Raw genomic sequence first — 23,087 nt, 5'->3', positions numbered from 1 at the left:
TGAGTGTGCAAAGTATTGATAGAACAATGTATTCTATGCAAAATAGCAGTAGTGCAATATTTTATAGAAATAGTTTACTGTGCTTGTACAGTAACAACTTTAAACAGTTTATAGTGTAATGACTTTAACAATGTGCAGTCTGTGCAAAATATGAGTAGTGCAAATGCATGTGTTTAAAGTACTGTGACCAGTGCAGTAATAAGCAGGTGCAGGTTAGATTGGTGGTGTGGCGTTCAGAAGTGTCACAGCTTCGGGGAAGAAGCTCTTCCTGAGCCTACTGGTGCGAGAGCGTAGGCACCTGTAACGCCTGCCGGATGGAAGGAGGGTGAAAAGTCCATGGTTAGGGTGAGAGGCATCCTTGATGATGTTTCTTGCCCTGCCCAGACAGCGCTTATAATAAATGTTCTCAATGGAAGTTAACTGGGTGCCGGTGATCCGTTGAGCAGTTTTCACCACCCGCTGGAGTCAATTGCTGTACCATACTGAGATGCAGTTCGTGAGTATGCTCTCAATGGTACAGCGGTAGAATTCCACAAGGATCCTGGGATTCAGGTGAACTTTCTTAAGGCTCCTTAAGAAGTAAAGGCGCTGCTGTGCCTTTTTGACCAGAGTAGAGGTGTTATGGGACCAGCTGAGGTCATCAGAGATGTGGATGCCAAGGAACTTGAAACTCGACACACGCTCCACTTCAGCTCCGTTGATGTAGATGGGTGTGTGTGCATGACTCCTAGTCCGCCTGAAGTCCACAATGATCTCCTTTGTCTTCTGGGTGTTTAGCTGTAGATTATTGGTGGCACACCATACAGCCAGGTGCTGCACCTCATCCCTGTAGGCTGATTCATCGTCATCCTTGATCAGACCTACCACCGTGGTGTCATCTGCAAATTTGATTATGGTGTTGGAGCCATAAACAGGAACACAGTCATGGGTGAAGAGGGAGTATAGGAGAGGGCTCAGTACGCAGCCCTGTGGCACGCCGGTGTTCAGGGTGATGATGGAGGAGGAGAGGTTATCTAACTTGACGGACTGAGGTCTGTTAGTCAGAAAATCTAGAATCCAATTACAGATGGGTGTGCTGATTCCAAGCTGGCTGAGCTTGGAGATCAGCTTGGAGGGGACTACTGTATTAAATGCAGAACTGAAGTCCATGAACAGCATTCTCACATGTGTGTTTTGACTGTCCAGGTGGGTGAGGGCAGAGTGAAGCGCTGTTGAGATGGCGTCCTCTGTTGACCTATTGTGGCGATAGGCAAATTGGAATGGGTCCAGTGTAGCAGGGAGACAGGATTTTAGGTGGGATGCAACCAGTTTCTCAAAACACTTGGCAATGATGGGGGTAAGTGCAACAGGATGGAAGTCGTTAGGGACCGAGGCAGTGGAATGTTTCGGTACTGGTACGATGGTGGAGGTTTTGAAGATAGTGGGGACAGTTGTTTGGGCCAGGGACAGATTGAAAATGTCCGTGAAGACCTCAGCTAGCTGCTCCGCACAGGCTTTAAGCACACGACCAGGTATTCCGTCAGGGCCAGCTGCCTTCCGTGCATTCACCTTACGCAAAGTGGAGTAAACGTCTGATGTGGAGAGAGTGAGAGGCAGTTCACTGGGTTGATGCTCAGCTTTGAGTGAGATCTCCTTATTATTTTGATCAAAACGAGCATAAAAGTGGTTGAGCTCGTTTGGGAGGGAGGCAGAGCTGGAGGGGGGCACAGAGTTAGGTGGTTTGTAATCCGTGATAGATTGTATGCCTTGCCACATACGCCGGGGGTCTGAAGAATTTAAGTGTTCTTCAATCTTCTGTTTGTGTGTGAGTTTGGCCTGGCAGATACCCTTCCTCAGGTTGGCTCTGGCTGAGCTGTAAGCCTCCTGGTCTCCAGACCTGAAGGCTGCATCTCTTGCTTTGAGCAGGAGGCGAACCTCTCTGTTCATCCAGGGCTTCTGATTGGGGAAGATTTTTATTTTTTTGTGTGTAGTCACTCTGCTCACACAGCTGTTGATGTGCTCCATGACAGAGTTGGTGTAAGTGTCAATGTTAATCTGAGAGTTTGTGGTGGCCTGGGCAGCAAACTCACTCCATTCTGTGAGCTGGAATTGATGTTGAAGAGTGGAGTCAGCACCTTCCAGCCAGATTTTAACAGTCCTTATTGTAGGTTTCACACGTTTGATGACCGGGGTATACTTGGGGAGCAGGAACAAAGAGAGGTGATCAGACTGACCCAGGTGGGGGAGGGTGTGACTTTGTAGGCATCACTCACATTAGTGTAAACGTGGTCCAATGTTTTATGTCCTCTTGTAGTGCAGGAGACATTTTGATTAAATTTAGGGAGAACAGATCTAAGAGTGCAGTGATTGAAGTCCCCAGCAACAATAAAGGCTCCATCCGGGTGCAGGGTTTGTAATTTGCTAATAGCAGCACAGAGTTCTTTCATAGCCACGTTAGCATTAGCGTCCGGAGGTACATAAACTGCAGCAGCAACAATGCAAGTAAACTCACGTGGTAGATAGAATGGCCTGCACTTGATAATCAGGAACTCCAGCTCAGCAGAGCAGTAGGTATCAACAATGACAGAGTCTTTGCACCATGATTTATTTACATAAATGCATACTCCACCACCCTTGTTTTTACCAGAGGTTGCTGCTACTCTGTCAGCCCTGAAGAGAGAGCGTCCATCCATATGCACCACGCTGTTTGGGACATCGTTGCAGAGCCATGTTTCAGTGAAGAACATAACATTACAGTCCATAAGCCATTTCTGTGTGAGGGTCCAGATCTTTAGTTCGTCCATCTTGTTCATCAGAGACCGTACATTGGCAAGGAAGATGCTGGGCAGAGCTGGTCGATGTGGGTTTAGCCTTAGCTTAGCACGCAGCCCTCCACGCTTTCCCCGTCTTTGTTTACGGTCTCGACGCCGACGCCGAGCACTTCCGGTCGGTACGAGTGATCCGCTTGTCCGCGGTGATCTCAGTAGCTCCGGCGGGAGTTCGCTGAAGTCGAAAGGATGATCTAAAACTATGTTGGAACACTGTTTGTTGATGTCCAAAAGTGATTGTTTACTATAGCTGTAGTTCGCATAACTGGATCGCGCGAACACGAGTGAAATAACCAGGTAAATTAACACTATTTTCCAAAATCTGGTAAGACGCTGAGCCTCGCGATGTGTTCGCGCCACCATCTTGTCTAGATACATTGTGTACATACATCTTTTTACATTATACTTATATATTTTTAAAAATACCTTTATGTATTTTCATTTATAATTACAGTTGACCCATCCCTTACACCTTAACCCACCCTTAAACCTATCCATACCACCAAATCTGTGCCCGAAGCGTGAATCTTGCTTCATAGTACTGGCTGAGTACTGCTGCTCCATAGTCCATGCGATCGTGAATCTCAAAGGTGAAAGTGAAGCAAAAAAAAATATCCTCTTGCCTGATCGTAACCCTTCTTTTTAATGTTTTGTTTCCCTGATATTTTCCTCTTTTTTTTATCTGCCATCTCTCTCAGCTCTCTCATCGTTTTTCAAAAATGGCTTAGTGCATGTGGCCTGGCCGCCACTACTCAGGCTAATGTACATAGCGGAAACCCTGATTAATCCTCTGTGTACTGATGTTGCATGACATAGAGACAGTGAGGGGGACGGATCGGGTCACTATGAATCTGGGAGGGGGGGGGGGGGGGGGTCATGCCCCCCCCGTCCCTAGTGCCATCTGCGCACCTGGTTAAGGCCACCTAATTTAAAGTGTGAAATTTTTGTTCTCTTTTATCAAAGTACTGACAAAAACATTCTCAAAACAAGACTCAAGTGAGTGACCAGCCTATTCTGCAGACACTGAAAACCACACAATTAGATTCCAGCAAACATAAAGAGAGCATTTATGACATATACAAGGAATTTTACTAAAGAACGTCTCAGGTTACGTATGTAACCATGGTTCGCTGAGTAGGGAACGAGACACTGCGTCCTCTTGAGGTCGCTATGGGGAACGCCGTCAGCGTGACCCGTGTCTGAAGCATACATACAAAAATACCACATGTTGGCCGGCGACGGCCTATGATGTCACTGCCGGGTCGACCACAGAATAAAGGGGTGGCGGGATAATACGTCATCCCCTTCTTCGTCTGAAGCTTGTGTCCAAAGCATGGCACAAAGCCTAGAGGACACAGTGTCTCGTTCCCTACTCAGGGAACCATGGTTACATACGTAACCTAAGATGTTCCCTTTCGAGGGAACTTCAAACTGCATCCTCTATGGGTCACTATGGCGAACGGAATACCCACGCCACCATGCTGAGGGGAGTGCAAGCCAAGCACAAAAGGCGAGCACTAAGTACCAACTCTACCGGGCTAAGGGAGTTGCCCCTGGGACGGTTAGATGGCTGTCAATGACATCCTCCCCTATGGCCAAAGACCCGAGCTGCATACCCTAAAATACTTACCTGTTAAGGGCCGGGACTTCCGGACCCAGGGTAGAGCTCGAAGGCTTAGAATCATATTTAGGAAAGATTCTTTTAAGGGGATACGGCCAAGTGCCTAGGAAGTAGCTAGGTCCTGGCCTGTCGCTCAGGGGCTACTGCTTGCTCCGCACGAGCTCGCTGAGGGAACTGTCTCAACAGACCCTCGGTAGCACCCCATTGTTCAAGCCCAGAAACATTGGCTGAAATGGGTAGAGTGGGGCCCAAGGCGAAACCGGGGCCTGACCAACTAAAAAAAGGGGCAAGAAGCCACAGCGCGTAACCACTACCGTACATGTTTTTAGAAAGAACGCAAAACACTTAATGTGCAATTTTACCACAACGTGGCTTTCAGAAAGTGCACAGAGACTTATCATGCGCACTTACCATAACATGGATTTAAAACACCAAAAACATTGGGAGAAATAGGTAGAGTGGGGCCCAAGGGGAAACCGGGGCCTAACCAACCCAAAGAAAGGGCACGAAGCCGCAACACGTAACCCATACCGTACAGGATTTTAGAAAGAACTCAAATACTTGATGTGCGATCTTACCACAACGTGGTTTTCAGAAAGTGCACAGAGACTAGCGTGCGCACTTACCATAAGATGGATTTGTGAACACTGTTCTAGGGAACAAAGCGAGCAACTTAACAGGGAGGCAGAGAGAGGCCTAACAAACTGAAGTTGCTGACTCACAGCCATAGAAACTCAGATGCTCTGAAGGGAGCAGCATGCTCATAGGTGACTTTCTATAGTGAGGGGAGCAATGCTAGCTCGACCAACAAGGAGAGCAACCTAACAGGGAGGCAGAGAGAGGCCTAACAACCTGAGGCCGCTGAATCACAGAGCTCCGGCGAGCGGAGAACCTAACTCTCAGAATGAGAGGGAACTCAGACGCTCAGAAGGGAGCCGCATGCTCATAGGTTACCCTCTATAGTGAGGGGAGCAATGCTAGCTCGATCACAGAGCTCCGGGGAGCAGAGAACCTAACTCTCAGAATGAGAGGGAACTAGACGCTCAGAAGGGAGCAGCATGCTCATAGGTGACTCTCTATAGTGAGGGGAGCAATGCTTGCTCGACCAACAAAGAGAGCAACCTAACAGGGAGGCATAGAGAGGCCTAACAACCTGAGGCTGCTGAAAGACAGAGCTCTGGAGAGCGGAGAGCGTAACTCTCAGCATGAGAGGGAACTCAGACGCTCAGAAGGGTCAGAAGGGAGCGGCATGCTCATAGGTGACCCTCTATAGTGAGGGGAGCAATGCTAGCTCGACCAACAAGGAGAGCAACCTAACCGGGAGGCATAGAGAGGCCTAACAACCTGAGGCTGCTGAAGGACAGAGCTCTGGAGAGCGGAGAAACCAACTCCCAGCATGAGAGGGAACTCAGACGCTCAGAAGGGAGCGGCATGCTCATAGATGACCCTCTATACTGAGGGGAGCAATGCTAGCTCGACCAACAAGGAGAGCAACCTAAGAGGGAGGCAAAGAGGGGCCTAACAACCTGAGGCTGCTGAATGACAGAGCTCCGGGGACCGGAGAACCTAACTCTCAGCATGAGAAGGAACTCAAACGCTCAGAAGGGTCAGAAGGGAGCGGCATGCTCATAGGTGATCCTCTATGGTGAGGGGAGCAATGCTAGCTCGACCAACAAGGAGAGCAACCTAACAGGGAGGCAAAGAGAGGCCTAGCAACCTGAGGCTGCTGAATGATAGAGTTCTGGGGAGCGCAGAACTCAACTCTCAGCATGAGAGGGAACTCAGCCACTCAGAAGGGAGTGGCATGCTCATAGGTGACCCTCTATGGTGAGGGGAGCAAAGCTAGCTCGACCAACAAGGAGAGCAACCTAACAGGGAGCCATAGAGAGGCCTACAAACCTGAGGCTGCTGAATGACAGAGCTCTGGGGAGCGGAGAACTCAACTCTCAGAATGAGAGGGAACTCTGACGCTCCGGCGCCTGATCTGAAGGTAATGCTCAAGCCATCCCACACGGTGCTGTCTTACACCCTATCAGCAGGTGATCCCACACTAGCTAGTGAAAAACCCCAGTAAGCCCTCCAAAGAAGCTGCCACAAGAGTGGGCTATTTACTTACACCCTAGCAGGGGAGAAGCACACTCTAGGCAAAGGCTCAGGGACATCGCTACTTAAAAACCAAAGGGGGGGAGCAGTCCCTGAGCTAGCACATAGATATCCTCAGATAGCCATGCACCTTGGAAGGTTACCAGAGAGGGACCAGCTGATAGTAAAAAGACCCACAGGTCCTGGATTTGCAGTGCTGGAGACTTGATGACCAAGGAGGCTCCCAAAGAAACCTACGACTGGGCCACACGATACAGGGGTATGAGGCCGGGAACAGGGCTCTCATCTTAGCCTGGATCTTGTATCGACGAGTGAGGTCATCACTGCACAGAGTCGAAGGCAAGAGGTATATAAACACACAATGACAGGTCCCAGAAATACTGCAAAGAATAGCTACACAATACCAGTGAACGGTTAGAACTGGATCGTACTCACACATCCATGGTTCCTGCGCATGAGATAGTCCCGGAGCTGCGAAGTCCGAAAATTCGGGTCCGGACCATCAGTAATGTAGTTTCTATGAAACAGAACCTAACCAAAACATCATAAGTCCAGCATAGAGACTGCAGTGTCAAGCGCAGGTTTCTATGGTTGCAGGGGAATTAGAGAGGGGAAGGTGAGGGCAGATGACAGGCCCCCCCGAGGGAAGGGAATAGATGTTAAAGTCTTACTCTGGTCCGGACGAGAGCGTTGAGAACTCCTCGTCTGGATCACCTCCTTCAGGTCTTGCCTACCTCTCTTTGACCCACGCCTTTGACCCGTAGGCGGGGGACGGGCATGAGTCGCAACACTAGCCTTCTGTGTCCATCTCTGTTCCCAAGACGGAGATGGGCCAGGACCCTTGCGTTGTTGATAGAGGATGTCTCACCCATAGAGAGATAGCTGGTTAGCGTCTCTTCTACAGGGGGCATCTGCTCATAATCGCTTTCACGCATCCACTCAATGTTAGCATAACTAGTATGCTGGAACCTATGAATGCGAGAGGAAAACAGCTTTTTCCATTCCCACTCAACCTCCGCATGGAGATCAGGAAGAAATGGAAGGCTCACTCGAGCTGGGGGGCTACGGCCAGAAAGATAACGCTCATCGAGACGACCCCGCGGTGCCACCATCTTAAGTTTTTGCGTGTTCCAAGACAGCTATAAAGCCACAATAAGCCCATGGAGCGAACTTGTCAATCCATATCGATGAATGATGCAGAGGAACGTAAACAGTTGAATTTTGACCAAATACAAGTCTCTGATTCCGAATCAAAGAAAACGAACTACAGGTCTAAAAACACGCAAAGTTTTGGCTGTTTGGATTGAATTGGAAGTTGAATCCAGAAACCAATGCATGCACTCCAGCCAAACAACCACAATACCCATGATGACATCAAACACAGGAGTGCCTTTTTGGAGAGTAGGCTATAAAATAAGATATGGTCTTATTATTGCCGGAACTACTTTACTTGTACATTAACTGTTTTCTGCCCCATTTCGTAATGGTCCAGTGTCTTTAATAAACACCTAGTGGTGAATTTTATGTTCAATGCTAAAGAACAAACAATATAATCAAAGAGACATGAGAAGTGCCAACCAATATATGAATAAAAAAAATAATGAATTCAGATTGCAGCTATAGTTCCATCATCCTGCCACCAGAGGTCACTCGTACAATGAACAGCATAAAAACATTATTTACATTTCTTTAAAAAAATATATATTTTTTCAGTATAATAAAGTGTTACGTTTCCAAATAGTAGCTAGAACATTTGGCAATAAATATAATAATTCAAATATGAACAGTCTGATTAACAAAACAGTTTACATTTGAATTTATTTCCCCTGTAGTCAATTTGTATATGTATTTCAATAGTTTTGACTAGAGACTCTATCATCTCCAGTCAAATGCTTTGTGATGGTTCATTAATATTCAACATATACTGAGTAAATATTTAAATTAAAAAGTACTAGTGCTTTGTAAATTCAGGATAAGCTTGGTCTAAAAAGTTACTAGTAACTAAAAAAACAAAACACTAGTTAAATGTTTTTTAAGTATAATTATTAAATGCAAGTCATTGTTTGAATAAGTAGTATGCAATTAATAACAACTAGTATCTAATAAGAAGTATCTTGAAAAAGGATACTAGTACCTAAAGAATAAGCACTAGTGGCTATAATAAATAACCACAAGTAGGTAATTAACCCTTAACTGTCACCGTACCGTATTCGGGACACCTAACTTTACTTCAATATATTACCATTAAATCCTAATCTAATCATGACAAACTATATATCATTGGAAAGGTCCAAGACTCCTAAATAGATATTGTACCACAATTTGTTGTTAAAAAATTATGTAGGAGCAGTAATAGATTAATTTATGACAAGAGCGCACCTCAAAACATATACACCATAACAGGAGCTCTGACCTTTGACACAAAAATTATATTTGTTTCCTTTTTTTTCCTATCACATGTTTTAGCAATCATCATATATGATTTGAAAGCTTAAAATCTCAAAATTCATCCTGTAAAAAAACGTTTTGAAATCGGATATTGCGTCACCATAGAAATGGTACTTTAAAATCTTTTAGCGGGCTCCTCCCCCTTAGTGGGAGGTGTCATAGTCCAAATTTTATTTAGACATATGGCTTTAATTTAATGCCAAATTTGGATTAAAAAATATTTTTTAAATATTTATTTTATATAATATATAATAATAATAGTACCGTACATGTTATTTACAGTAAATTTAAACTTTTATAACTTTTTTTTTTACTTTCATTTTTTTAAATGATTTCATTTCTGCAATAATCTGCTGATTGTCTTCTTTAAAAGGAGACCAACCTTAGGTCTGTGTTCATAAGCATTCATGAATTATAACAATTTAACTTTAAATAGTGCATTTCAAGTCTGTTTTCAAAAAGAGAGAGAGAGAGGGGGGGGGGGGGGGTGACAGTTAAGGGGTTAATAAGTACAACAAGCTGATCTAATAGATATTAGAGTCTAAAAAAATTAAGTACTATAGCATGAAAATAAAGATGCTAATACATTTTAAATATTAAAAATTAAAACGGCTTGCCATAGGCTATTTGTCTCTTACCCTATGTGCTAATGTGCCAACATGACGCATTATAGTTCACAAAGATGTTACATTGCCAAAATATGACAAAAAGAACCATTCAGTATGACATGCAGAGTTGTTTTCTGACCCTAGCTCTGGTTTTTGTAGCATGTGTCTGAGAGCCATTGCGAAGTACTATTTATAAATATAAATCCATCTCAGTATTTAATTTAACAATGCATACAACAAGATGTTCTGTGATGTTCTTACTTTTTGTAAGTGTAGTTGACTTGAAATTTCTGTGGTGCGACAATTTCTCTTAAATGTTTATTTTTCTGTAATTGTGCATAGAAGTTTTGAGTCGAACTTAAGGCAACCAGCTCAAATAGCCTTGTACATCACTATAGATGACACCGGTTGTTAAGATCCAGGGTTCAAGGAAGACAACAGCCTCTTCACCAAGGTTATATGTCTGCCTCTTGTCTGCTGCTTTCTGGATATTGATCCCTGTAGCTTCTCTCATAGATGGAAGACCAGCCAATATGGTCCACTTATTCATCGATGAGGCCACTCTCAAAGCTCAGAGAGTTAATTTCTAAACCTGTTGTCTCATTGACATACACACATCCTGCACGCATAACTGATGCACAAAAGATGCTATCAGATCAACAACTAACATGATTATTCTCCTTTTCTTTTCTCTCCTATACTTTACTATTTTTAGATGTTTGATAACCTGCTGTGAAATCTTTGTAGGGAAATCTTTCGCTGTCATGCAACATTCCAGATTGCATGGATTTCTAGTGAAATGGCTGGATTTCACTCGTGGAAATTCCACAACATCTTTCTGTGCATTAGTATTCTGTTAGACCAACATAGTTAACACAACATAAATTATTAAAATTTACTATTATTTTTAGTGCAGAAAATGTGAAATTGAGAAAATACATTTGTTTGTTTTGGCACCTATTAAAAGGAAGTGTTTGCAAACATTCTGTTCTGAGAAAGAGGAGAAGAAAGAGAAACACAAACCCATGTCTGTTTCTCTGGAACCCGGCAAATTGTTTTATTGCTTTTCATCACTCTGTTATAGAAAACAATTAATGACTTAACAGTCCAGTGGTTTTGGTAATTAATCTAACCAAAGCAATCGTGGAACAAGTACTGAACAAGACCTCTCATTGCACACCTTCAGCAGTGTGGATCAGCTCACATTCATGCCTCAACAAAACTCTACCCACCCAATGGTGAGGAAGCTGAAGAGATGTTATTATTGTTAAACACCACAAGATGCAATGCTAATTTGGGGAAAGTCTGCCAAACTGTGTTGTTCCTTGCTCTGCATATTTAATTTCATTAATTTAGCAGATTTAAGATGAATACCAACGTCAGAAACCTCAGGGAAAGAAATTATGACTAAATCAGCAGATTAGATGTGTGTGTTCATCATAAGTCTTGGTGCATCTAATCTACAAGCTGTTTTAATTCAACTCTAACCTTCATCCCCATAGTCTCCATTCCGTTTCATCATTTTCACTGCCATTGTGTTTGGATAAACTCCTCAACTTAATTATTAATGCCTACAATGTTTTCATTCAGTCGCTGTGGAATTTTATTAAAAGCCAACCTCATTTTAGGAATACAGTACCTCCCTCTCTGTCTCTCTGTTGTTAAATAGTAAATTCTCGGTGGCCAGTGTTATTTATTGCCTTGGTCAGCCGGCAGTTGGCCACAGCTGTCCTTGGGGTTCTATTTAATTTATAGAGTGGATCGAGTCACCCTGTATATTCACTCTGACCATTTGGCGTGGGTGACATGCCAGACTGTGTGCCATGATGGCATTATCAACACCAGTACAAATTGAGAGAGTTAATGGTCACTGTTGCTAGTTAGAAAAAAGACTGGACTCTTAGTTGATATGTGTTGTATTACCTTAAACATTATACTTAATTTGGTTAATAATTCTACATCCTAAAAGTGAATTTATGACATCTCTAGGTCATGTCCTGAATGTGTGCACAGTTAAGAGGCATTTACGCCAAGGATGATATAAAGTTTTAATCGTTCTAATACTATGACAATTCTCATTACTTTTTAGAATTATTTTTTTTCAGCTGGTGAATGATAAAACACTGACAGCTGATCAGTAAGCCTAAAGAGCAGGAGTTTTTAAAGCAGCAGACGATGTAGCTGCAGCATGTGCTTGTAAGAAACAGAATATTATTGTGTCTTGATTTTTGAATGCTATACAATGTTATTGTTATCTTTATGGTTCCCCATCTGTCGGTCACTACGTGTTCCCTATTCTGTCGATCACTACGAGTTATGTTGTGACGACATTAGGGGATTCACTTGGGAGCCCCAATCATCTCTGACTTTAAGAGAAAATGGAGAAAACTAGTGGATTTTGCATACCTGAGCCACGCCCCGTGCATACGGGTATAAATAGGCGACAGGTGCATCCACTCATCAGATTTTTGCTTTGGAGCCGAGTGGATGAACGTGTTGATCTCCACAAAGCCATTCATCATCTGTCTGGAAGCTGTTCTGGTTGGTGTCCCGGTGCGAACAGCGTGGTCCTTGTCTGCAGCGATTCCCCTGGGCACTTCAACTAAAAGAGCAGATTTCTTAAAAGAGCAAATCACGGTCGGTTTGCGTCTTTTTAAAGACGCTGTTCCGGCCGTGTCCTCTTGGTTGCGGTCGTTTCCTTTCCTCCGTCGACAGCCACGATCGTTGTCTTCAGTGCCTCCCACGAGTCCTCCCATGGCCAATCGTATGACTCCCTGACCGAGGCCCCCTCGGCACGGATGCACTGGCGCACAGCTGGCCTTGGGTTTTACGCAAGTTTGCGGTTCCCCCAGTGAGCCTTCTTACACAGACACTGTGCAAGGTCAGCGAGGATGAGGAACAGGTCCTGCCGGTTGCGCCGTTGGACCACACGGACCTGGTTTTCGGAACTCATGCTCCTCGTGACCCTCTCTACGAGGCAAGCTCTTGCCTTGGAGTGGAGTCTGTTCGCGATCTGGTGTTCTTCTCGCCGAGAAGACCCCTAAAGATGCACAATTGGAGTACTGATTTCTTTCATGCAAGAAAGGTTGGAGTGTAGGCTGTCACCCTCGACCTTCAAAACGTATGTGGCTGCTATCTCAGCGTATCACGATGCAGTGGACGGCCAGTCCGTGGGAAAGTACAATCTCATCGTGAGGTTCCTGAGGGGTGCTAGGAGGTTGCATCCTCCTAGCCCACCCCTGGTGCCCTCCTGAGACCTCTCTATTGTCCTGGCTGGACTGCAGATGGGTCCCGTTGAGCCGCGGGAGTCAGTCAAGGTTAAATTTCTGTCTGCTGAGACAGCACTCCTGACCGCACTCATTTTCATGAAGATTGTCGGGATCTCCAACCATTTAGGTGAGCGAAGAGTGCCTTGTTTTCAGGCCGGCCTACTCTCACGTTGTCCTGAGACCCCGGCCTGGATACGTACCCAAGGTTCCCACCACATCCTTTCGCGATCAGGTGGTGAACCTGCAAGCACTGCCCTCGGAGGAGGCAGATCCAGCCTTGGCATTGCTGTGTCCCGTAAGAGCACTGTACATATACGTGGACCGCACTCGGAGCTTCAGAAGCTCTGAGTAGCTCCTTGTCTGCTACGGAGGTCAGCAGAAAGGGAAGGCTGTCTCCAAACAGAGTTTGGCCCAATACCAAGGCGAGCCGTGCCCCTTGGGGGTGAGGGCTCACTCCACAGAGTGTTGCCTCCTCCTATGCGTTGGCACACGGCGCCTCTCTGGTAGACATCTGTAGAGCTGCGGGCTGGGTGACACCTAAAATCTATGCAAGATTTTACAATCTCTGCATTCAGCCAGTTTCTTTCTGTGTGTTGGGTAACAGGTAATTGGCAGGAAGAGCTGGCCGGTGTCATGCTTGCTGTGCCATTCCCCCTCAGCTGGGGATGCGAGCGCCTATTTCCTCCTCCAGTAATGTTCCCCGGACGGAGAACCCTGGTGCAGTTCCCCCAGTGCTCCCGATGGTCAGACTGGGCAGAGCAGTCTGATGCCAGGCCCAGTATCGGTGTTAGTTTGCCCGGGTCTCCGGTCAGCCCCTTTACTGGGCTAGGTGTCCATATGTTTGACTCCCTGCGGGTAATCGCATGTGTGTATTCTTCCACGGTAAGGTTTCCCTCTTGTCTTCCATTTGACAGACCATTCTGTCAGTCTCTGTTGGAGGTTGTTCCAGCCCTACTCTCCGGTAGGACCTGCCTCAGAGACCAATTTCATATGTAGTACTGCCCCAGGCCTGGGTCAGTCCATAGCAGTGTCTCCACATGTCACCTCCATACGGGCAGGATGTGGCCTTCGTAGCGCCTTCTCCGGAAGCCTCGCTTCGCTGTAAAAGCAGTCTTTCCTATTTGTTGTTACTGCCGAGCTGTAACAACAAATAGGAAAGACTTGAAGCAATCTTTCATTGAAGGTCGAAATCTCTTCTAATTTCTGTGGTGAAAGGAATAGCGGCTTGGCTATCTCCAGCAGCAATGTACTCACCTGTGGTCCCTGCGGGTACCAAGGTCAGCAAATTTGCGCTAGGGCGATGGGAAGGTTGCGACCTTTGCATGGCATTTGTCTGTCATGCACTTGCTTGTCAACATTTGCAATGCCATAAGTTTGTGACGGGGTTCAGGTTGTGGTGCTTTCCATGGACCCCTAATGTCGTCACGACATAACTCGTAGTGACCGAAAGATAGGGAACGTCTCGGTTACGTACGTAACCCTCGTTCCCAGATGGATGGAACGGAGACGATATATCCCCATGCCACAATCTTGAACCATCGCTGGTTGCCAAGGACACGCTCTCGACTCCTCAGCGGAAAACCTAATGAGTGGATGCACCTGTTGCCTATTTATACCCGTATGCATGGGGAGTGGCTCAGGTATGCAAAGTCCACTAGCCAATATTGGGGCTCCGAAGGGAGTCCTTCATCAGGGAACGAGGGTTAAGTACGTAACCGAGACGTTATCAGTCTGAACAGGCATTAAGTGCGCTAACTCATCTTTCGATTAATCGATTATAAATTCTGGCGATTCCTTTTTATTGTTCTAGAATAATTACTTATTCTGAATACTGAATTGTTGGATTTTGGTGAATAATCGACTTAAAGTGATAAAAAATCAAATTAATCACAATGCTGTAATAGCAAATAGCATAAAATATTTGAAAATATGTAAATTTACTATTTCTCTCCTTTGCCTTCTGACAAGGCGAGTTTGGGTGGTGACAGAAGGCGATAAAAAAGCTAGATGCTCTTTGGCTGTGGAACAGATGTCCCATAGAGACAACATGTGCTGCAGTGACAGTCAAGGTTGATAAAAACTCACATGCTTCAAGAAAGGTATTACAGAAAACATAGTGTCTTTTCATAAAATACCAAATAATTAAATAATGCCTCTTAAATTCCAATAAATTCAAATTATTTTAATATAGTGATATCTGCCATCTGACCAGTTTCTCCCTTTAGTTGCAAAGCTGGATGTCAGTAAATAATTCATCATCTCCACTCAATCCTCTTTCTTGCTGAGGGGACTATTTCAGATTAAGTTTTTTAAGTCACTTTTATATTCCGGTGAGGTCAGCACGTGGCAAACAATCTGATTTACCAATTTGGTTTTCTTCCATCTGCATCCACTTAAAAGTTCCCCACTTTCCCCAAAGCCATTACATCCTCTATCCTATCTGTCTATCGTCCATCTGTCCGTCCGTCCATCTAATTATATTATATTATTTCTAATGAGATTATTATTAAAGGTTAATATGACAACCCACTTAAACACAAAATGGCAAACATGTGATGCTACAATAAAGCAAAAATAATTTCTTAAATAACACACTAACCCCCGGTTTCACAGACGAGGCTTAAGCCTAGTCCTAGACTAAAATGTAATTCTTAGCTGTTTCAACTGAAATAAATTTGCACTGATTGATCTTAAAATATATCAGTGCCTTTGTTTTGTCTCAAGATGCACCCCAGTAATGTTTTTTTCTAAGCATGTTTATTAAAATTACTTAAATTTCCTAATTGAACTATGGCCTAATCCTGGCTTAGTCTAAGTCCTGTCTGTGAAACCGGGCCTAAATATATTTATATAGCAAATTATATAGTGAATCATACTTTATACACTGTCAAAAAAAAATTAAAATCCCACTCACTTCAACTTAAAAACCAGTCCAGATGCAGCCTAATTATTTTATGAATAATTAAAGGGGGGGGGGGGGGGGGGGTACAATGCTGTTTCGTGCATTCCGAATTATTTACACTGTTAAAGAGTTAGATTCCCATGCTAAGCATGGGCAAAGTTTAAAAAAAATATATTTGGAAGTATGACAGAGTATTTCTGTGCCAAAAATCTTCCTTCTGGGTTCGTACAAGTTTCGGAAAGTTTTTTTTCAATCATGGCTCTTGCTGACGTAAACGAGGGTGAAAATCCTTATATGGGTATTTCTCCTGGAAGAACGCGCCTGTGCACGCATCGACCAGAGCGAGAGCAAGAGCATGCCCATCAACACGCAAGAGCATGCCCACCATTGACTCGCTCAGGAAGAATGTCTCTAAAGAAGTGTGTTTTTGGTTGTAAGGGAAAGATAACCTTGTTCAGCTTCCCAAAATAACCCAGCGTTATGTGAACAGTGGATGCAGTTTGTTTTTCGGGGCAGCAATGTATTTTCTCAAGTGTGTTTGTTGACTAACCTTTTATAAACAAGGCCCAGTTCAATGCTGGATTTGCACATTGTTTGATACTAAAAGATGGAGCAGTCCCAGCTATAAAAGATCCCGGTCATGATTCAGAAATACAAATGGTAAGTGAAACGGCATCAAATGCAAGTGCTCCTCACTCTTTAACTCCGCCCACGGCTTTTTTTCGGAGAGAATCGTAAAGCTGTATCTTTCTTTTATAAATATGATAAAACAAAAATACTTTTTGGAGATATGAAGGATGCAATACTACTCTAAAGTTACTCAAGATTAACATGACATTAGGTGAAACTGTGTGTGTTATGCCCCATTTAAATTGACTGACCAAATAAAATAAAATAAACATAAATAAATGTGTGTGTGTGTGTGTGTATTCTATTCTATGTATATTCTTAAAAAAAAATATATATTTTCTAATATTTTTGTATTCTGTCTATTTGTTTTCTTTTTATTTATTATACAATTAACGAAAGCAAAAAAAGACCTCTAACACTACCTTGCTCTATTCTTTTTTTTTTATATCTGTTATATTTTTATTTATTATATAATAACAAAAAAAACTTGCTACATGTTATAGCACCTGCATATCATTGCTCTTTTGTTGATTTTGATTGCTTCCATTGACCTTATTTGTAAGTTTATTTATATATATATATATATATATATATGTATGTATGTGTGTGTGTGTGTGTGTGTGTGTCTGTATATATGCATGTTTTTGCAGTCTTGGATTCATCTTCTCTTAAATTAATGAATTTATTTGTTTACACTGATTTTTCTGACATGATACACTGACGTGATTTTTCTATTATATGATTTTTTAAGGGAACATTACCATTGCTGCTGGCCTTTCTTCTTTCTAGCATACTAACACACTCATTCTCCATCCCTTCTTCTCTCTGTACATCCATTCACCCCATTTCTTTCCATTGGCCCTAATTCCCCCTGAGAGACTTTGATTGCAGTCTACAGAAGAGGGAGGAAATACGGCTTACAGTAATGCGTCAGCCTTTTCTCTTTTAATGTACAGACTGCAGCATTGCACTGAGATGGGAGCTCACTTTGTCAAGTCATTTCCATATTTATTGATGGATGACAAACAGATGTTCCAGCTTGTTTAAGTTTTGTTTTTTTTGGATGGATGTGCAGTCTGTTAGTCATGTAGATTCCCATAGGAAAGACAATTGACAAATGAGATGTCTTATCTAAATAAATTCTTCTAGATTATTATTCTGCTTTCACGACTGTTCCCCTGAGACCTCAGTAATCACAAGTGTCACAGTAGAATTTTTGTCTCAAACTGTGCTCAACACATTCATTGTCATGTCCACGACCAAATTATCTTGAAGTAATAAAGTTTTTAGTATCTACTACTACATTCATAGGGTTAATGAAATAATTGTATTTCAAAACTGGACTCATTTGATCTTATTGTGGGAATTATAGGGAACAAGTTAAAGAAAGAACGGTAAATAAATGAAACATAAATAAGAAGTAAGTTGACACAAAAACAAAATTATTCAAATTAAAATGAAACACGAAAATATATAAACTAATTTTAAAGTACTACAATAGTATATTAATAACACTAAAACAACAATGGTTCAGACTTTATTAGCATAGTGTATAACTGTAAATTTTGATCATTAAAAATGTTTTATTAAAATATTTAATTAATTAAATAAATATGTGGTTGTTAAAAGCCCAGAAGTTCAAAATAAATTACGATTCTGCCAAAAAAAAATAAAATGGTAAAGAAAAAACAAAACATAAAATAAAGTAAAATCTTGTGCATTATAAAATTAGAAATGTAAAGTTTAAAAGAGAATGACAATAGTGTGTCAGATCTGATTCATGTAATAATCGGATCTTCCCCATAAATATACACCCACTATTCCACTGAGTATCACTCCAGAGAACAAAACTAATTAAAGCAAACAACCCCCCTTTCTCCCATCGCTCTGCCCCTCATAAGCATCTTTCTCTTTCCCTTATTCAGGCCATCAATTTTCAGCCAGCTATCGTATCTCATTATCCCTATCCCTGATAAGCCATTCCCTTGACTATATGTTAAAGTTCCTCATTGCAGTCTCAGGGAATGACACCAAATAATGTAACAGTTGTGAGCAGATTTTGTGTCATTTTATCTTATATGTGTTATATTACTGACCTTTGCTGCTATGGAGATGCTAAAAGGTCAAAATGTGTTATATCTTGAAAATATATATTTTGACAGATGAAGGGACATAGCAGGAGACCCACTTTAAAAAATTTGATTATGTAAAGTTAATTCAAATTAATGCTTGTTTACATTGATAGTGATCATTTTAATTAAAGCCAGATTGATTTATATGTGTGTGCTCTGAGCTTGACGGATATTCAAACATTTAAAACACATTAATAAGATGCCAAACATCACATCAGTTTAATATATGACAGTACTTAAGTTGTAAGCTTCCAGAAATAAAAATTGAAATAATAAGAAGAATAAAAAAAGATGTAACTTGAGCATTCAAAAACAGTTTGCATTTAGACATTTCCATACCTTACCTTCCATCCCCGGGAGAGAATCAATATCCATAATACATACCACAAACACTAATATGCAGTGGTATGAGGTTCATATTGCTACTTAACCGGACAAATGGGGAGTGGAGGGAGAAAGAAGGAGAAGTTGAGTGAAATAAAGAGAGGAGGGTGATGTATAACTATATCTACTCTCTGTAACAGGACTCCATGTCTGGCTCAGAACAGCCTGTGACATCAGCATATCATAAACATACTTCAGAGCCTTTGAATCTTACTGCTGGACTAAACCAAAGGCCCTTTAAGGCAATATGGTGGCCATATGGTTGCTATTTTCTAGTTATGCAGGTAAAGCTGGGTCATTCTTAATGGAGAAAATTTACAAATTAACACAAACCTTTTCACACAACATTAGTATTGCAAGCGTGGTAGATGCTATATATATATATATATATATATATATATATATATATATATATATATATATATATGTATATATATATAAAAAGCCAAAATCTAGTAAAAAAAAAAAAACTTTATTCTCACATGGCTTTACTTGACTTTAAAAACAACTCACAAATACACAGATGTTTTTTGTTTGTTTTTTTTTTTTCTATGAGTCTTTTGAGTAATTAAGAAATCCCGCATTCCAAAGAGCACCTTTGATTACAATTTGTCCTTTTATATATACTCTTAAGTACTATGTCTTCTGTTCTTTATAATATTTGTGATTAAAATCTTTAAATGTTAAATGGTCTTTAAATGTTTAAATGGTCATTTTAAAGTGGAAATTGCTGCTATGAAAATCCAAAAAAAGACAAAAAAAAAAAAGTTTAGACACTGTCCACACAAGACTGTGAGCATAAGTACAAAGTTCAAGAATTGACTGCAACCAATGTTGCCAACTGCTTTCAATGGAAAGTTGACAAAGCCTGCGTGAAAAGTGGTTAAATGATGCTAGATGATGTCATATCGCATGTTAATCCAAATTCCCAATAAAGCTGTTATCATTTACATATTTTTTCTCTTTCTGGAATGAGTATGAAAAAGTGATTGAAATGCAACCCATTTAGACTGTTACTTCCAATCCATTTCCAAGATGCATTTATGCACGACTAAAATCCTGATTTATAACCACAACATTACCTGACTTGTTTTTTGTTTTTTATCTCATTCATCTCTTAATTTCACAGCACATCCTTTGTATTATATTACTAAGAAACTAGGAAATTACTAGGAAAGATACTAAGGCTTGTCAAGAAAAGTGCTATATTTGTTGTGTGCTTTTTGAATAAGATACTAAAAGGGGTATGACAGGTCACTAAATCTAACAGCTGCTGCGAAGTTGGCAACACTGCAGCAACTACCGATAAATAAAATACTTTCCTCGCAATCAGATGGATCCTATACTGTCATGTTGCTAATTTTCAGTGATGATAAAGGTTCTGCTTAGAGGTCCAGACATGAGCTCCTAATCATGTTTGTCCTAATCACTCTGAGGTGTGAGGGACTAGTGACGGTAGATGAGATATCACAACTGCTCTTCACACGCTCTGCATGCCATGTCATTACACACGTGTGCTCTTGGACTATTTATAGAGCCCTGTTCTTATCCACTTGGTTATGTTCCTACAGATTGCACAGGACAAACTGTATTTACATGTCATTAAATTAAATATATTAGTGAATACAAGCAATGTCCATTTGGTACTATTAGAAAGCTGAATTGTACACTTGTTTGGGACCAGAAAAGAGCCATTTTCACCATTTAGCATCTCTGTCTTTCAAGATCTTCTAGGCCTCTGCATATTCTCTTGTCACCCAAAAGTCTCAACGCATAATTATTGTCAAAGCTGATTTGTTTCACCCTGAGAAGTGAGTAAATCCTCTTCTTTCACTTGCACTGATGAAGTATCAATTCTTTGGTTTCATAAGTATTCTGTTAAACACTATAGGCTTTTTTTTTCTCTTACATACATGGACGCAGACAGATCTGATGAACTCTGATAATATATGAATGTGGGTTGTTTATATTGCAATTATCGTCACGTTCTATCAATTGCAGGCACACCGACAGGAAAAATTGTAATCAAACCACCAGCAAAACTGTGTCGTTTGTCAGAATGATTATTCGCCCCTAAGTGGTGCACCTTCTCAAAACCTAACGGATGTGCTGTGAACAAATAACAATACATCATACCTCCCCGAGTCCACTGGTAACTCTGCAGAGGATGCATATTAACTATCTGAGTTCATGCTATGAAGGAGAGAGTGAAAATGACCTATTTTAACGGCCTCTAATTAACCTTCACAAGCAGTAAAGGGAACGAGGAGGGGGGCTTGCTTGGAAGAACTGGGCCCACCTGCTCAAAAAGAATTAATGTAATTCAGTGGCGAAATTCAGTGAGTTCAGCATACTGTTGTGCAGTGTGATTCAAGACTCGCACAGCGCAATACATCATAAAGACGTTCTAAACATCCTGCAGCTGAGGTAAAGTGAATGCCTTTTACAGTGAGGTCATCAGATTTTGATGTTAAAATTATGTGCAGAAAATAGTAAAAATGGAGGTCTTTCATGGAAGTAACCAAAACGTTCAGGATTCGGGGAATCTTGTGTAAAAGTTCAAGAATCTGTCATTGAAAAACCATTATCGATTGGACGCTATTATGAAAATTGGGAAGGATGCATTCCCCCTTAAACTCTACTTGGTTACGACCCATTTTTTTACGAGTACAATGGACATGGCTGGAAGGACAATTGAGAAGAAAAGGCAAAGTCACCAGAGTATTTTATTCTCTTAGTGAGATGGATTTACTGCGTTGGAGGTGAAGATGTTAAGTACGATCTTTGACAGACTTAGTGTGACTAATGATCACCATCAATATCGACTAATTTAAAATGTCTAATGCCAACATGACCGTGCCTCCTTGATATGTACCATGTATTGATACTTTACAATTTTTTTTTCTCCCTCTATCCCTCTTGTTCCACCAGAGGTAAGAGAAGGAACCTAGTCCTCCCAGACTGTATCCTCTCGAGACTTGGAAACCTGAGATCTTTCAACAAATCAACCTCCACAAACAGCAAAAAGTATAACATGGTTTGTTTGATCCTCTCGACTTGTGCAAGTCATGCAAAAACTGCAGCATTTTGGCAGCCGCCCCACTAGGCAAGCGTAGGAAGGTGGGGAAAAGGGGACAGAAAAAAAAAAAAAGTCTGTCTGGGGACAGACAGAAAAGGGGACAATATAGAGGATTGATTGCAAGAGACTTACCAATCAGAAGTGTGACGACCAGACCGGCATGGACTGCATCGCCGGACCGTGCACACCTGTGCATGAATGATCTTCTGTCTTGCAACTCCATGCCAGACCGTCTGCCCACTTGTGCCTGTCTGTCTCTCCCTGGTCAAGTCCTCCGCTGTTTGTCTTCAGTGGGATACTTTAGGTCTTGAGGGGCCACACAGGACCCAACACGAAATCAGACTTTCAGCTGGGAAAGTCTTGTGGAGTACCTTCTGTCCTCGATCCTCCTTTGCAGTATGTCCCGGTAAGGGAGGGAGAGGGAACTAGAGAGTGAGAAATACGGAGGCAGCACCTGATCCGTCTTCAGATCAGTGGCTCTCAGTTGCCGGCAGTGTCTCGCTGGTACTCTGTCTCACTCAGCGCGGTTGTAGACGCAGGAAACGCTGCATTCATTCAGCGGCAGCTGCAGCACAGAGCTCCACTTTCAGTCTGGGGAAGAGACTGTCGGTCTTACCCCTGAATAGGTGCCACATGCTGGGATGAGTGGCCAGAGGAGGGGTGGAGGGGGGCGGTGTGTGTGTCTGTAGCCGGCGCAGGAAAGAACTGCAGCCACTGCAGAGGCACGGGATGAGTGAGAGGGAGAGAGAGAAAGACGGAGAGAAATAAGGGAGGGCGGGAGAGTGTGTGAGGTGAGGATGGGTGTGTTGTTGGGGGGGTGTCTTTTAGACTAATAACATCTGTGGAGACCATAAAACCTTCAGTGTGTCCCGTTATAGCCTGTGCCTGTGAGCATGGGATTCTTTCTTCCTGCCCCTATCTGTTTCAGTATTGGTGTATGGTTGTAGTTGTATTTTCAGTCAGTTCTATTATTGTTATTTTGCATTTACTGCTGCCTTCTGTGTTTAATCTTCCCTACTTTTCTGTTCTAAGTTTGTTGCACTGCCCACAAAAATATTTTATTGCTCAGAGGTTGGTTTTTCACATCCCAGGAGCAAGATCAGA

General features: G+C 42.3%; 1 protein-coding gene across 1 annotated transcript in view; it reads right to left on the bottom strand.

Annotated features, from left to right (window-relative positions):
- Nucleotides 1-22,721, bottom strand: part of LOC306854184 (sodium channel regulatory subunit beta-4-like) — a 33,680-nt gene extending 10,959 nt beyond the window's left edge. Inside the window, exon 1 of the mRNA XM_079392006.1 lies at nucleotides 22,116-22,721. Coding sequence (XP_079248132.1) covers nucleotides 22,116-22,206 — 91 coding nt within the window. The 5' untranslated portion in view covers nucleotides 22,207-22,721. The remainder of the gene's footprint in view (nucleotides 1-22,115) is intronic.
- Between the last annotated feature and the right edge of the window lie 366 nt (nucleotides 22,722-23,087).

Source organism: Barbus barbus (assembly GCF_936440315.1).
Source record: "Barbus barbus genome assembly, chromosome: 34".
NCBI lineage: Eukaryota > Metazoa > Chordata > Actinopteri > Cypriniformes > Cyprinidae > Barbus > Barbus barbus.
Note: the sequence above shows the minus strand (reverse complement) of the source record. Positions and strands in the feature narration are given on the sequence as shown.